The sequence below is a fragment of the Phyllobates terribilis genome, unplaced genomic scaffold (assembly GCF_046119375.1).
Source record: "Phyllobates terribilis strain yellow unplaced genomic scaffold, ASM4611937v1 Scaffold_8__6_contigs__length_399053987, whole genome shotgun sequence".
NCBI classification, from domain to species: Eukaryota; Metazoa; Chordata; class Amphibia; order Anura; family Dendrobatidae; genus Phyllobates; species Phyllobates terribilis.
Window position 1 is genome coordinate 253,858,592 of NW_027362768.1, and position 13,170 is coordinate 253,871,761.

Below are 13,170 nucleotides of genomic sequence, written 5' to 3' on the forward strand. Positions count from 1 at the left end.
TTTTGTTTTTCCTGTTAGGCCGGGAAGGCCGAGTTTGTTTTGTTAATGTTGCCGTGGTTTATGCAGTTCCCTTAATAAACCACAGAAGATTTAAAAAGACAGTGTTCCTGTGTGTACCTCTATGTGCAACCAAGTGAGCCAATCTACCACAGTTGGTGTTAGAAGTGTGTTCAAGATTCCTAGGAAGCAAGCGTGATGGCTGAGGACAAGCTGCATGTGCTGGGTGAAGGCGGCTGTGAGGATGGTCAGACCAAATGGAGAAGATGATGAAGCACGTGGTCCAAGCCAGTACCAGCAGCACCAACAGCACCTGCAACAGCTGCAACAGCAACTACAGCAGCAGCACCGGGAACAGCAGCAATAGCTGGCACAACAGGAGACAAGTAAGCTGGCTATGCAACAGCCACAGCAGCAGCAACAGTACCAGCAGCAGCATTACCAGCAACAGAGTCGACAACAGCAACAGCAGATTGATTTACTCACTGAGGTGGTTTATGGCACTACAGCAGCTCCGACTCCAATGTCAGCTGATGATTTCTCTGTCTGCAAATGACCCCAGGAGTTTCCCATAGACTTACATTGGGCTCGTTGCTCGGACCGAGCACTCGAGCATTCCAATTTGTTTGACTCGAGCAACGAGTACCTGAGCATTTTAGTGCTCGCTCATCACTATCTAAATCGATTGTGCTAATTGTGTGGTCCAGACACCAGCCACATTTCATCATATAAATCTTTTGTGCTAATTCTCAGGTCCAGCCATATTATCTCAGCAAATAAATACTGATTGTTAATTTAGTGACAGGTGACTGACAGGTCTGGGCCTAGGATTGTGAAACAGCTTGTTAAAAAAGGGGAAGGGTACATCCAACATGAGTAGGAAAAAGCGAGTTTTTGGTGGAAGGGGGAATAGGCTTGGTGTTCGAGGTGTATGTGGGGTAGGTGGTAATGTTACTGAAAGCTCTACTGAACAAACACTGGCTCGTCCTATCCTAAAAAAACTGACAACTTGGGGGAACCACAGATGGGCGAGTCTGCAGAGCTGTTCACACATTCTATTCCATGGGCATCAGAGGTCTGCTCCAAAGATTCACAGACTGAAGAGGAGGAAAGCATCTGCACAGATGCCCAATATTTTTTTCAGTTGGCTCCGGGGCCGGACGAAGTAGAGTCCGAGCAGAATCCAGACCCTTGTCACCAGATGTTAACCCCGGGGGTGAAGGTGATCCTGAGTTGGGTCATCCTTTGCAGTCTCAGAAAAGGCCCAGGCAACCCTTGCCGCCCCTGCGAACTGCAAACCTGCGACCGCTGCTGGCCACAGTCAGAGTTGTGGCTAAGGGTGCAGTGGTTGTCGTGGTTGCACCACTCCGTGTCTGTGCGGAAAGCCGCAACGTAACCTCCTCGTCTTCCTCCTCCACCCCCTCTGCTGAGCTACGCAGATTTGTGCCTCTGGGTTCACACCAAGTTGGATCTACAACCTCATCATCATCCTCTATGTTCTCCCACTCCTCACCCTGAGAGTCACCCTCCTCCTCCTTCTGCCCTGAAAGAACAGTTTAGTCTGCGTGTGCCTCAGGTATCTGAGTCTCATCAAGTTATCTGCCAACTTTGTAAAAAAAGACTCAGTAGAGGCAAAAAATTCCAAAAATTTGACTACTACATGCATGAGCCGTCACATGCGCGATCAACATACGTTAGTCTGGGAATTTCACTGCGCTAAAATGTGGACTAGCGGGCCTCACCAAGCACTGGCCACCCCATCAACTGCATCTGCTGCTTTTTCCTCCTCCATCACCGTGGCAAGTGTTCTCACAGACGTCTCTGGCCGCAGAGCCTCCACTTGTTTACCCGCTACAGTCGAGGTGAGTGAGAGCCTGTCAGCTGTTACGGAAGTGGACATGCCTGCTGTTTTGGACCGATCCCAGGGCACACTACATCTTTCTCAATCCACCATAACATCTCCGCCTGCACCTCACTCACAGTTCAGCAGTTGTCTTGTTGACCCTACTCCACTCTCAGCACAGCAGCCAGCCCTCGATCTCTCAGTTGTGGTCACGTAAAAGATTGTTTCCTCCTACACATGCCAAAGCTAAGGTCTGCTCCACTAGTTTTGGAATCCCTAAGGCGTGAGGGACAAACCTCTGTATCTAACACTTCCTTCACTGCTTCTGCCTCCTCCACCTCAACTAGGGCCTCCACCTGCGCCCTCAATCTCTCCCTTAATGAGACCCATGTTCCATCAGTGCAGAGAGAATCCCCTCCACCTCCGTACTACGCAGCCTGGGCTCAACGCAATCAGGCAGTGAATAAATTAATATGTTTTGGAGATCGCAGTCACACAGCTCAAGAGTCGTGGACAGCTATCCAGGCTGAGTTTGAGTAATGGTTGTCTCCACTGAACCTGGAGCCAGGGAAGGCCGTGTGAAATAACAGTGCGAACCTGGAGGTGACTCTATGATGGGACAACCTCACGCACGTGTCTTGCATGGCTCACATCCTCAACCAAGTGGTACAGCAATTTCTCCGCCAATATCCAAGCCTGAATGCACTGCTGGAGAAAACACAGTCGCAGTGTGCTCACTTCCGCCATTCACATCTTGCGGATCATCGACTTGCATCGCTACCGAGGTCTTTCGACCTACCGGTTAACTAGTTGATTTGCGATGTGCCGACATGGTGCAATTCCACTCTGAACATGTGGCAGCAGCTATGGGCCATGGTGCAGTATGTAATTTTGCATAGCCTGGGCCAACACAATACAGACTTGCAAATCACGCTTGCGGAATGGGCACAGATGAAGGACTTCTGCACCCTTCTACACAGTTTTGAAACAGCTACTAAGAATGTCAGCGCTGACGATGCCATCATCAGCATCACTATTGCAGTCATCTACATTCTGAAGCGCACTTTGAATAGTCTGCGGGAGGAGGTGGTGGTCCCAGAGGAAGAGGAGGAAGGGATAACAATATCTCTAAGTTCCGGACTGTCGTCGCACAGGCAGGTGCCATGGGAGGGTAGATTACAGCGATCGAGGGGGGCTTATGGTACCAGACAAACTGTTAATGAAGGTGCCGAGAAATGGAGGAGGAAGAGGAGGAAGAGGTGATGGGCGTGCAACAGTCAGGAGATGAAGTGGATAATGATCCCCTCTCTGTTGTTCGTGGTTGGCGGGAGGGGATGGATAAGGCAAGCTTGAGTGTTACCCCGCCACCAACACACCATGGACTTGGACCTCATGTAAGTGCCCGACATATGAACGCCTTCTTGTTGCACTATCTGCAACATGATGCCCGTATTGTTAGGATTAGGAATAGGGCTGACTAGTTTGTTGCCACTTTGTTAGATTCACAGTACAAGAGTAAATTTTGCCAGATGCTTCTCCCCCCTGGAAAGGGACGCCCACATGCTGTACAAGTCTGACACATAGTGAAAGACTGGAGAGGATGGTGCAGGAGTATCTCAAGCTCAATATCAATGCCATCAGGGATAGTTTGGACAGTTTTGCATTTTGGTCTTCAAAAATGGAAGAGTGGCCTGAGCTCGCCTGTCATGCCTTGGAGGTTGCGTCGTCCCGGCAGCCAGCATTCTCTCAGAACGTATCTTCAGCGCTGCTGGTGGTGTCCTGACGAATAAGCACATCCAGCTGTCCCCTGAAAGTGTAGACCGCCTTACTTTCATCAAGATAAACAAGTCATGGATCTCCAATGACTGTTGCACCCCAGTTGCTGACTGGGCAGACTAGGCAATGGTGTATTTTTTAGTGTGCTGCATTGATCTCGAGTTATTGCAATCTGTAACACTTTTGTCGTGGCTTCTGTGTCTGCTGTTGCTACTGCTGCTGATGTTACTAACAATTTTTTTAAATGTGGAGACTCCAAGTTGGGTGTTCATTTTGTGGGTTGCCTGTCGTGGAAGGGGTGTCAGAGCCCCATTATACTATTTCTATTCTAGGGAAATTGATGCCACTTTAATGGTGTGTGGAAATAATTTTTTGAAATGTGGGGAAATTGATGTCACCTTAGTGGTGTCTGCCTCTAATTTTTGGAAATGTTTGGACTCCAAGTTGCGTCTCTTTCATGTGTGTTGCCTGTAGCGGTAGGGCTCCCAGAACGGCAGGCCTGAACTTATTGCTGGTCTCCACTTACTTTCCATCAACTACCTGTGTTACTATCCTTACATTTTTCTAACAATAGTAGTCTACGAAGTGGATATTTGTGTCACCTGAGCGTGGCTGAGCAGAAAAGCAGTTTGAGCTCTTGCATGAGGTATCAGGGCTCCCAGCACAGCAGGCCTACACCAGTCCCTCACCCACCTCGTCTTAGTTTGAGCTTCAAATCAAAGCTGTAATTGCTGGACCAGACCCTGTGTCATGCATGGCCCATGGCTGACTGCTGCTATAAAATTTCTACTGTGGGTCAATTGAAGCCATTTTTCCTGGTGTCTGCCCCTAATTTTTGGAAATGTTTGGACTCCAAGTTGGGTCTCCTTCATGTGTGTTGCCTGAATTTGTCATGGCTCTCAGAGAACCAGGCCTACACATGTCACTCATCCACCTGTTACTTATCAATGTCCCATACATCCATACTGCACAATTATACTATTTGTACTCTGGGTCAATTGATGCCACTTTTCCTTGTGTCTGCTCTTAGTTTGAGACAGCTTTTGGGCCCCCCTGAAAGTGTTGTCTATGCATTTGATTTTGCCTCCCATTGAATTCAGTGGGGTTCGGATATGTTGGACAAACTGTTCGGCGAACATCGGGAAGTTCGCCTGTCCGAACCAAACTTTGAAAGATTCGCTCATCTCTATTAGTGACCAATCTTACTGTAGTTCTCTATTTTAGCATTTATGCCAAAACCAGTTCAAAACCAATGGATTATACCTGTTTTTCATTTACATACCATTTTTACAAATCTCAAAGCTAATTGGTTGATATAAAACACAGTATCATATATTAAAGACATTGTCCACTACTTTTACATTGATGACTTATCCTTAGGATAGGTCATCAATGTCTGATCAGCCGGGGTCTGTCACCGGTGCTGGCGGCCTCCGGCAGGAAGTACTCGCTTGCCGAGCTGCTCCGTCTACTTGTTGTGGCTGCCACAAGGTATTACACATCCACCTCCTATTAATTTGTATAGGAGGCGGAAGTGCAGTACCAAGCCCCGACCACTACAAGTAGACTGCCAGCTCCGCAAGTAAGTACTTCCTGCTGGCGGCCACACTGCCGACACTGATTGGCGTGGGTGCTGGGTGTTGGACCCTGGTCAATCAGACATTGATGACCTATCCTATGGATAGGTCATCAATGTAAAAGTAGTGGATAACTGCTTTAACAGCGAACTTTTAGAAAGTGGCAGATTTGTTTTTTAAATATCTGTGACTCAAAGCCTGTTCCATACCTGAGTTTGGTGACCAGTGGATATAGATGGAAATCTCACCACAATGCTTAGCTGCACATTATGTAGGCATATTGCGATTACAAGTGAAAAGAGCCTAACTCAGGTGAGCAGATCAGTATAATTTTTTAAAGGGGTATTCAAATATCACAATATGGTCTTATAATTTTGTAGACATACAGTATATTTATTTAAACCAATATGAAATTGCTTGTTTGCATATATCACTCTCCTAAGCATGCGTTGCTATTGGATCCACCCTGTAGATGTAGGGATCCTGGTCAGTAATGTGCAGTACAAGCTCTCTCAGTCATCATCATACCAGCATAATTGTGCTGTGTTTAGAACAGAGCTTCTACTGTGAGGGATGATGTTACTGAAAGTGGCGGAGCCTCCTTCATTCCAGTATATCAGGTCATACCAGGAAGCAGTTTGCCTTCACGCTGGTAACTAAGAAGTGACATCCTGCATGATGGGCTGTATACAGGAGACAGAAAGAAGAGATATGTTGCACGATGAGCCCTATAGGGAACGGACAGAAAAGAGAGATGTACTGCAGGATGGGCTGTATATAGAGGGGAGAGAAAAAAGAGATACACTGCATGATGGGCTGTATATAGAGGAGGCAGACAAAAGAAAAATATACTATAGGACTGTATTTTAGAGAGAACAGAAAGGAAAGATGTACTATGGGATGGGGGCTTTGTGAAAAGCACATACCTCCCAACTTTTGAAGAAAAGAAAGGGGGATAATTTATGCGGCGCTCACTGTGGCAAATTTTGGCCATACCCCTGGCCACACCCCAATCCATGCCCATTTACCATTTCTTTCTACCCTGGCAGGAAGGAGATGTCATACGGGCAGTGGCTGTGAGCGAAATTCAGCAGACGCTCAAAACTGCAGGGCGTAGACCAAATCTGGGACTGTGATGCTGTATTCGGGACACTTTTAACTAGAGATAAGTGGATTGATTCACAGGACTCTAGTCCAATGTGCACTGCGGATTATCATTGCGGAAAAATCTGCAGCACGTCCATTAATTTTGCGGAAACGCGGCGTAATTGCCGCCATTGATTTGCATTGAATCGCATAAAATCTGCATGAGTATGTGGCACCCCAGGGGTCCGGTTGCCACAGTGGCATTGCCTCCCTCATAAGAGGTGATGCCATGCCTGGAAGCAAGCAGGGGTCCCCTAATCAGGTTTTACTAAGCATGCAACACTTTCCTGTCTCCAGACCAGCAAGGGGAGTCCCTCCCCTTAGCAACTGGATCTGGAGGCGGGGTTAGTTAGTCTTAGTGTGAGGAGTTGAAGAGAGGATGTCGAGGAGAAAGGAGCTGGGGACTGGAGCTGCGCGGCAGCTCACCCCAGAAGGAACAAACACAGAGAACCGGACACCGGAGTCCGAGGCTGTGGGGCACCGAAGCCCCAGCAGCAGAAACCCGAGGGTAGGAGACTGCAGGTCTCCTGACCCCATCAGACGCCCGGAGGCTCAGCAGCACCGCAGGGTCCAGCACCGCCACGAGGGAGCGACGCATCAGCAAGGCCCGAGCTGCCTGCCATACGGGTGAGCACAGAAACGTTACACTCAGGGACGAGGGCCACCGCACAGCTACAAACGACAGGGCCAAACAGTTTAGTGGAAAGGGAAGGCCTCCAACTTCACCTGGCAATGAGGATTCTTTACTTGCTTCCAGGCTGCCCGGACTTCCACTTCTAGCCAGTACCCTAGTCCCGGCTTGTCTAATCACCACCAGTAAAGACAAGAGTAAACTGCCATTAAGTTGTGGACTGATTATTGCTGCGCCATCAACCCCTGCACTACAACGCCCAGCACAACCTACAACCTCTACACTGCCCTGGAGCTAGCTCTTCCTGTGGAGAGCCACACCATCCCTGCTGCAGTAACATCAGCTTCAGAGGACCTGCTCCGCAGCGGCGGCTCCCTCTAGCCGCATTCCACAGGTGGCGTCACAAACTCTATAAGAACACTATAAAATCCCCTATCCATATCCCCTTTTTATTGACCGCCCTGGGTCACGGACCGGGTCACCGCCACTGTGACCTCCCCCAGTATCTAACGGCCCGACACCGGGTACCCCACGGCCCAGGGGGCGCGTCAAGTTCATGTACACATGGGGATATTAAGCGATTCAATGCGCAGATAGTACCCGGGTCTGGAGAAGAGAAGACTCTCCTCTAGACCCGGCTACCATAGTACCTGTAGTTAAAAAAGAATTAAAATAAAAAAAAACATTATGCTCACCTTCTAATGGCCCCCGGTCTCCTGTACGGGTCATCCGGTGTCTTCGGCAGCTCACGGTGGTGTAAAAGGACCTTCCATGACATCATTTAGTCATGTGACAGGTCACACGACTGCTGACATCGGCGATCGCATGACCTGTCACATGACTAAATGGCGTCATAGAAGGTCCTTTTACACCACCGCGAGCTGTCGAAGACACCGGAGAAGGAGACCAGGGGCCATCGGAAGGGGAGTATAATGTTTTTATTTATTTTTCTCCATTTTATTCTTTTTTTTTACTATTGATGCTGCATTTGCAGCATCGTAACTTGGTCACACTATATAAATCCATGCCGGTTGCAAGTTGTCAAGCACTTTTCCAAGTGATGCTAAAATCGCTTGGAAAAGCGCTTTACAAACCACATGCGGAAATGCATGCAAAAACGCTTCACAAACGCTTCTACCTGGCAGGAAAAACACATGTAAAATCCGCATGCGTTTTTCCTGCCTGGGAGATGCAGAAAAAATCCGGAGCATTTCTGCTTCGTGGGCACTTAGCCTTAATGCCAGTTCTATTGCCGTGTCCTGGTGGATGTGAGCTAATGTGCGAGTCTGCTCCCCCTAGCCTTTAAGTAGCCTCTCTTTCCACCAGGTGCTGCTGCTGATAGAGTTTCACTCTATACCTGGAAGCCGTTCTGTTCGGACCTGTTTTGTTTGTGCTGCTGAAGTCCTTTCCTTTGAAGTTGCTGTACCTTTTTCAGTGGAGGGAGGTGAGGGGGTTTAGCTCAGGGCTTGTGGAGGAGTTAGGGCTTAGGGTGGAGACCCAAACCTTCTCACCATCAGAGATACCTTCAGGGTCAAGGCTATTCAGGATTCCCAGTCTAGGGACATACTAGTTTTCCCTGCTCACCCTGCCTGTATCTGCCATTTCCTCACCAGCATTCCCCCTACACCATGACAGCAGGTCAGTGGTACTTGGCGGCTGGACCGGAGGCCGTGAATCTCTTATCGTCCTGCTTATCTCTTTTTGGGACCTGTGGATTTCTTTTTATTATTTTATTCACAGTCGTAGCAGCAAGATCTTTATCATCTGTATGTAAGCTTCACTATATGATATCTGGCTTTTTTTGTGTTTGTAAAGCCATGTTCACAAGTAATGTAACCACTGTTTTTTGTGTTCTGCGGGTTCCACACTAAACTGCACAATAACAATCTTCTCTGGTTATTGCATTCTTGCTGCATTTTTATGCCTTTTTCCCCTTACTTGCTGCATTTTTAATGTGTTTTTTTTTTAGGCTGCATGCACACGATGCGTTTTTCATGCGTTTCCGCTGCGGAGTTTCCGCAGCGGAAACGCATCAAAAACGCTTGGTAATCTGCACCCCATGGTCCCCAATGGCATTCCGCAATGTCAATGCACATGCTGCGGATTTTTCCGCGGCGCTCAAAAATCCGCAGCATGTTCATTAATTCTGCGGAAACGCAGCGGAATGGCCGCCATTGACTTGCATTGAGACGCTTCAAATCCGCAAATATGTAAAAATACTTGCGGAATTGAAGCGCATTTGATGCGGTATTGTACAACAAAACCGCACCAAATAGGAAGTGACCTCACAATTGGGCGTTCCAGCCATCCCATGAGCATCCCATAATCCAGGAAGATGAGAATCCCATAATATTCCCGTCTGTCAGGATCATGGCTGCTCATCTGGGATGGTACAAGCGCATGAATCTCAACGTGGGATTCATGATTAATGTGTTTGGGGTCTGTGTGGGGTCTGTGTGGGGGGGTGTCAGCAGGAAGACATAGACCGATGTGACACTACTACTCCCATCGGCCTATGTCTGTCCCCCGTCCACTAGTGCCAGCAGGAGCAGCTCGATGGGAGCAGTAGTTCCCATCAGCCTGCTCCTGCTGTAAAATGTGCCCCAAAATGAAATTGTAGCCCCCATATATTATTGGCCCTACTCCTATTATTTATTTATTTTATTTTTTTGAGGGTGCCATCATATTCCCTTCAGATATATATATATACACAAACGTTTTTGTTTTATATTTTTTTTATTATGTTTTTATTGTCCCCAATATTATTTACTGTCCCATTTTTTTCTCATTGGTGGCCAGTGGTTACCTATGAAAATAAAATCATTACCTGTCCCCGCCGATCGCCACCTAAAATAAAAAAAATAAAAAAAAATACACCTATACTCACCTAGACACCTAATTCCCTGAAGCCATCGATCTCCTGTAATAAAATATAAAATAATAAACCACAACCTATCCTTACCCCTCCGTAGTAGTCCACGAGTGTCCCACGATGATCTCCAGTTTAGAGCAGCCACATAGAATGTGACCGCTCTAAACCGCTGCCGCCGCTAGAATGACAGGGCTGTAACGCAGCCCCGCGGGTTCGCCGGAGTTCAGTCAGCGCTGCTCCGGTTAGCTGCTTTACGGCCCTGCTGTACCGTGAGAAATTGCCACGGTACAGCAGGGCTGTAAAGGAGGTCTCCGGAGCAGCGCTGACTGAATGCACTCCGGTGACCTCAGTCAGTGGCTCCTGCTGCCGGGAGCGGACGTGTTCCTGGCAGTGTGAGCTTACAGCAGCCATGCACAGCTGTCACCATCTCCAGATGTGACAGCTGTGCATGGGAGATCAGCGCTGGAACGTGGACAGGTAACTATTTTTTTTTAGTAAACTAAGAATTAAATAAAATGGTGTGTTTTATTTCAAATAAATTATTTTTTTCTTGGTGTATTGTGTTTTTTTTTTTTTTTAAACTCTTTGTAGGTTAGTAATGGGGGTGTCTTATAAACGCCCCTCATTACTAACCTGGGCTTCATGGCAGCTGGCGCTGACATGAACCCCACCACTATTACCCCCTGCCACCGCACCAGGGCAGTGTGGAAGAGCGAGGCTAAGCGCCAGATTTGGCGCACAAATAAGATGCACCAAATCTGGGGCGGCTGAGGGCTGATATTATAGCCTGGGAGGGGGCCTACAACCATGGCCCCTTTCTTGGCTATTAATATCAGGTCGCAGCTGTCTGCCTAGCCTTTGCTGGCTGCAACTTATAGGGGGACCCCATGTCATTTTTTTTGTGGGGGTCCCCCTGTACAATGGCCAGTAAAGGCTAAGCTAACTGCTGCGGGCTGGTATTAATAGCAAGGGAAGGGGCCATGGTTATTTCCTACTTCCCAGACTATAACATCAGCCCTCAACCGTCTGCTTTCCCTCTGCTAGTTATTAAAACTATGCGGGAGCCCACGTTTTTTTTTTAAATTATTTATTGAACTGAAAGATTATTGGACAGCGTATGTAGGTTCATTAACTCAAAGCTCCTGTATACGCTGTAAGGTTAATTTCTCACGTCCACATTACTACGGATATGTGTGACCGAGCATGCTTTGGAATGGGTCTGTGTGTGGGTCTCCGTTATGTGTGTAAAATGGCATCACCACTCGTCCTGGAGATTGACGTGTGAAAGAACCGTACAATATAGGTGAGGGGTTGGTGGTGGTGTGCGTAGATATCGCCATATGTTTAGCGTGTGTGTGTGAATTTTTTATTTTTTTTCTTTATTACTCTTTTATTCCACCCTTTTTTTTTAAAGAAAAAATATTCACAGACGTTATGTTATTCACTATAGATTGAAAAATATCCCGAAATCTGGAACAGAGCAAGCGACTGTTATAAAGACAAACAGAAAAAAAAGGACGCCTGGGCCTCGGTCTTGCGGGAAATCTATCCCCAGTGGGTGAATGCGGATCATGATGCCCAAGAGGAAATTAGTAAGTATTGATTTTTACCTTTATTGTTAGATCTATTTTTAATTGCATTTTTGTTGTTAAAGCAGTTACTAAATTGTTTTTGTTTTGTTATTGCAGTGTGTGATGTGAAAAGCCGATGGCGATCGGTCACCGACCGGCTGGTGAAGTATCACCAGTCTGTGAAAAGTGGCGCATCGCCACGTAAACGAAAAGTACCGTATGCAGATGAACTTGCATTTATGCTAACCAGCAGGAGTTTGCGGAGGTAATTTCGCAAAAAATAGTAATTGCAATGTTTAAAAAAATGTGGTATTAACAGTATTTTTTACCTTTTCTTTTAGAACTGAAGGCAAGATCAGTGCCCCATCAACAGAAACCGACGCAAGAACGGATGAAGTAGAGGAGGAATTCCATCCAATTGTACAGCTTTCGTCGCCGGAGACATCTGCTTCTGCCACAGATGTTTGTCACGCAAGTTGTTCCGTAACTGAAGCGGACGTCGACACCGGTTTGGGGACTGCTGCTCCTGGTCCAAGCGCTGCCGGTAGCTCTACTGGTGATGTGTTGAGGCCCACTGGGAGGGGGTCTGCTTCTGCTCGTCTCGTGGCATTGAGAAGGGCGACCAAAAAAAAAGGCCAAAAGCCACGAGGGTGTGACTAGTCTGTTTGAAGCCCTGACTAAACGTACCCTCAGTCTTGTGGAAAGGACATGCCAGGAGGATCTCCTGGATTTAGTTGGCTTATCCATAGCTGCCCGCCTCCGATCCATGCCACGAGAGAAGCAGAACATTTATATTACAGCAGCAAATGCTCTGTTAACGGTGATTGATGGGGCATCAGTTATGCCCTCACCCCCAGCCATAGTTAATGTCATACATAATTTGTTCAATCTCAGTGTGCCTCCACCACCACCAGCAGCAGCAACACAGTGTTTTGGGCAGGTTGAAGCATACCGGCCCGAAGAATACGAAGGAACTTATGGTCGCCAAATGGCCCCTGGTGGCTCATCTTTTATCAGAGGACCATCCCCAAATGCGAGTTTGGCACAAGAAATGTTTTCTGGGTACGGCTTCGAGCAACAATTTCATAACTTGTAGTTAAACCATTTACCCCTCCCTGTCATCATTTTTGGACCACAGCAAATACAGACAGCACCTGTAGGTTATTAGATACACAATTTTTTTGAAAATAATTTAACAAACACCTTTTCTTATGGTCACCTATACCAGGCTTCAGGCGTAGGGGAATGTAATAAAAGGTGTTTCGTTTTATATAATTAAACAACCTACAGGTGCTGCCCATATTTTATGGCCCTAAGCTGATGACAGGACAGCTCTGCCGTACCCAATGTGCTAGTTATTAACAAGTTATGGGCAATGTTTGTCCAAATAAATGTTCTCAAAAGTTTCTTGCTTTCTGTTTAAAAAATATTTAAAGTTATTCTATTTTATTTATTAAAACAAAATTGGTTAATCTATGTGTTCATTTTACTTTTCAAGTGTATATGTGGTTGGATTTGGTTTAACTGAAAAAGTGGTCCCCCGATCTGCACTCACAATAGCGCAGGTCAGAGGAACTCTAAATGTTTATTTTTTTTCAACTACTCTACGTATGTGGTCGACTGTCTACAGTCGCTTTTAAATTAGAAATATACTTTGATATTTTTGACCACAAATAAATTTTGGATGGATGCTACTCTCAACACTGTCTTTTGCTAGTTCTGCTCTTTGCGCAAGCAAATAACAATGATGAGGGATG

The 13,170-nt window shown here is 46.9% G+C and overlaps 1 protein-coding gene across 1 annotated transcript; it reads left to right on the forward strand.

The window, feature by feature from the left end:
* The first annotated feature begins 254 nt into the window (after positions 1–254).
* LOC141157728 (uncharacterized) lies at positions 255–12,541 on the forward strand. Its single transcript, XM_073645274.1, has 5 exons — positions 255–383; positions 8,313–8,414; positions 11,293–11,434; positions 11,531–11,678; positions 11,755–12,541. The coding sequence occupies exons 1-5, from the start codon at positions 255–257 to the stop codon at positions 12,071–12,073; spliced, it is 840 nt and encodes a 279-aa protein (XP_073501375.1). The 3' UTR covers positions 12,074–12,541.
* Positions 12,542–13,170: the final 629 nt, after the last annotated feature.

What these genes read in the sequence shown, in the direction of transcription:
- LOC141157728 (XM_073645274.1), top strand. Translation starts at nt 255, where the DNA reads ATGGAGAAGATGATGAAGCACGTGGTCCAAGCCAGTACCAGCAGCACC. An exon ending in TGATGCCCAAGAGGAAATTA is followed by an intron (nt 11,435 to 11,530) that starts GTAAGTATTGAT and finishes TTGTTATTGCAG; the next exon opens with TGTGTGATGTGAAAAGCCGA. An exon ending in ACCAGCAGGAGTTTGCGGAG is followed by an intron (nt 11,679 to 11,754) that starts GTAATTTCGCAA and finishes CTTTTCTTTTAG; the next exon opens with AACTGAAGGCAAGATCAGTG.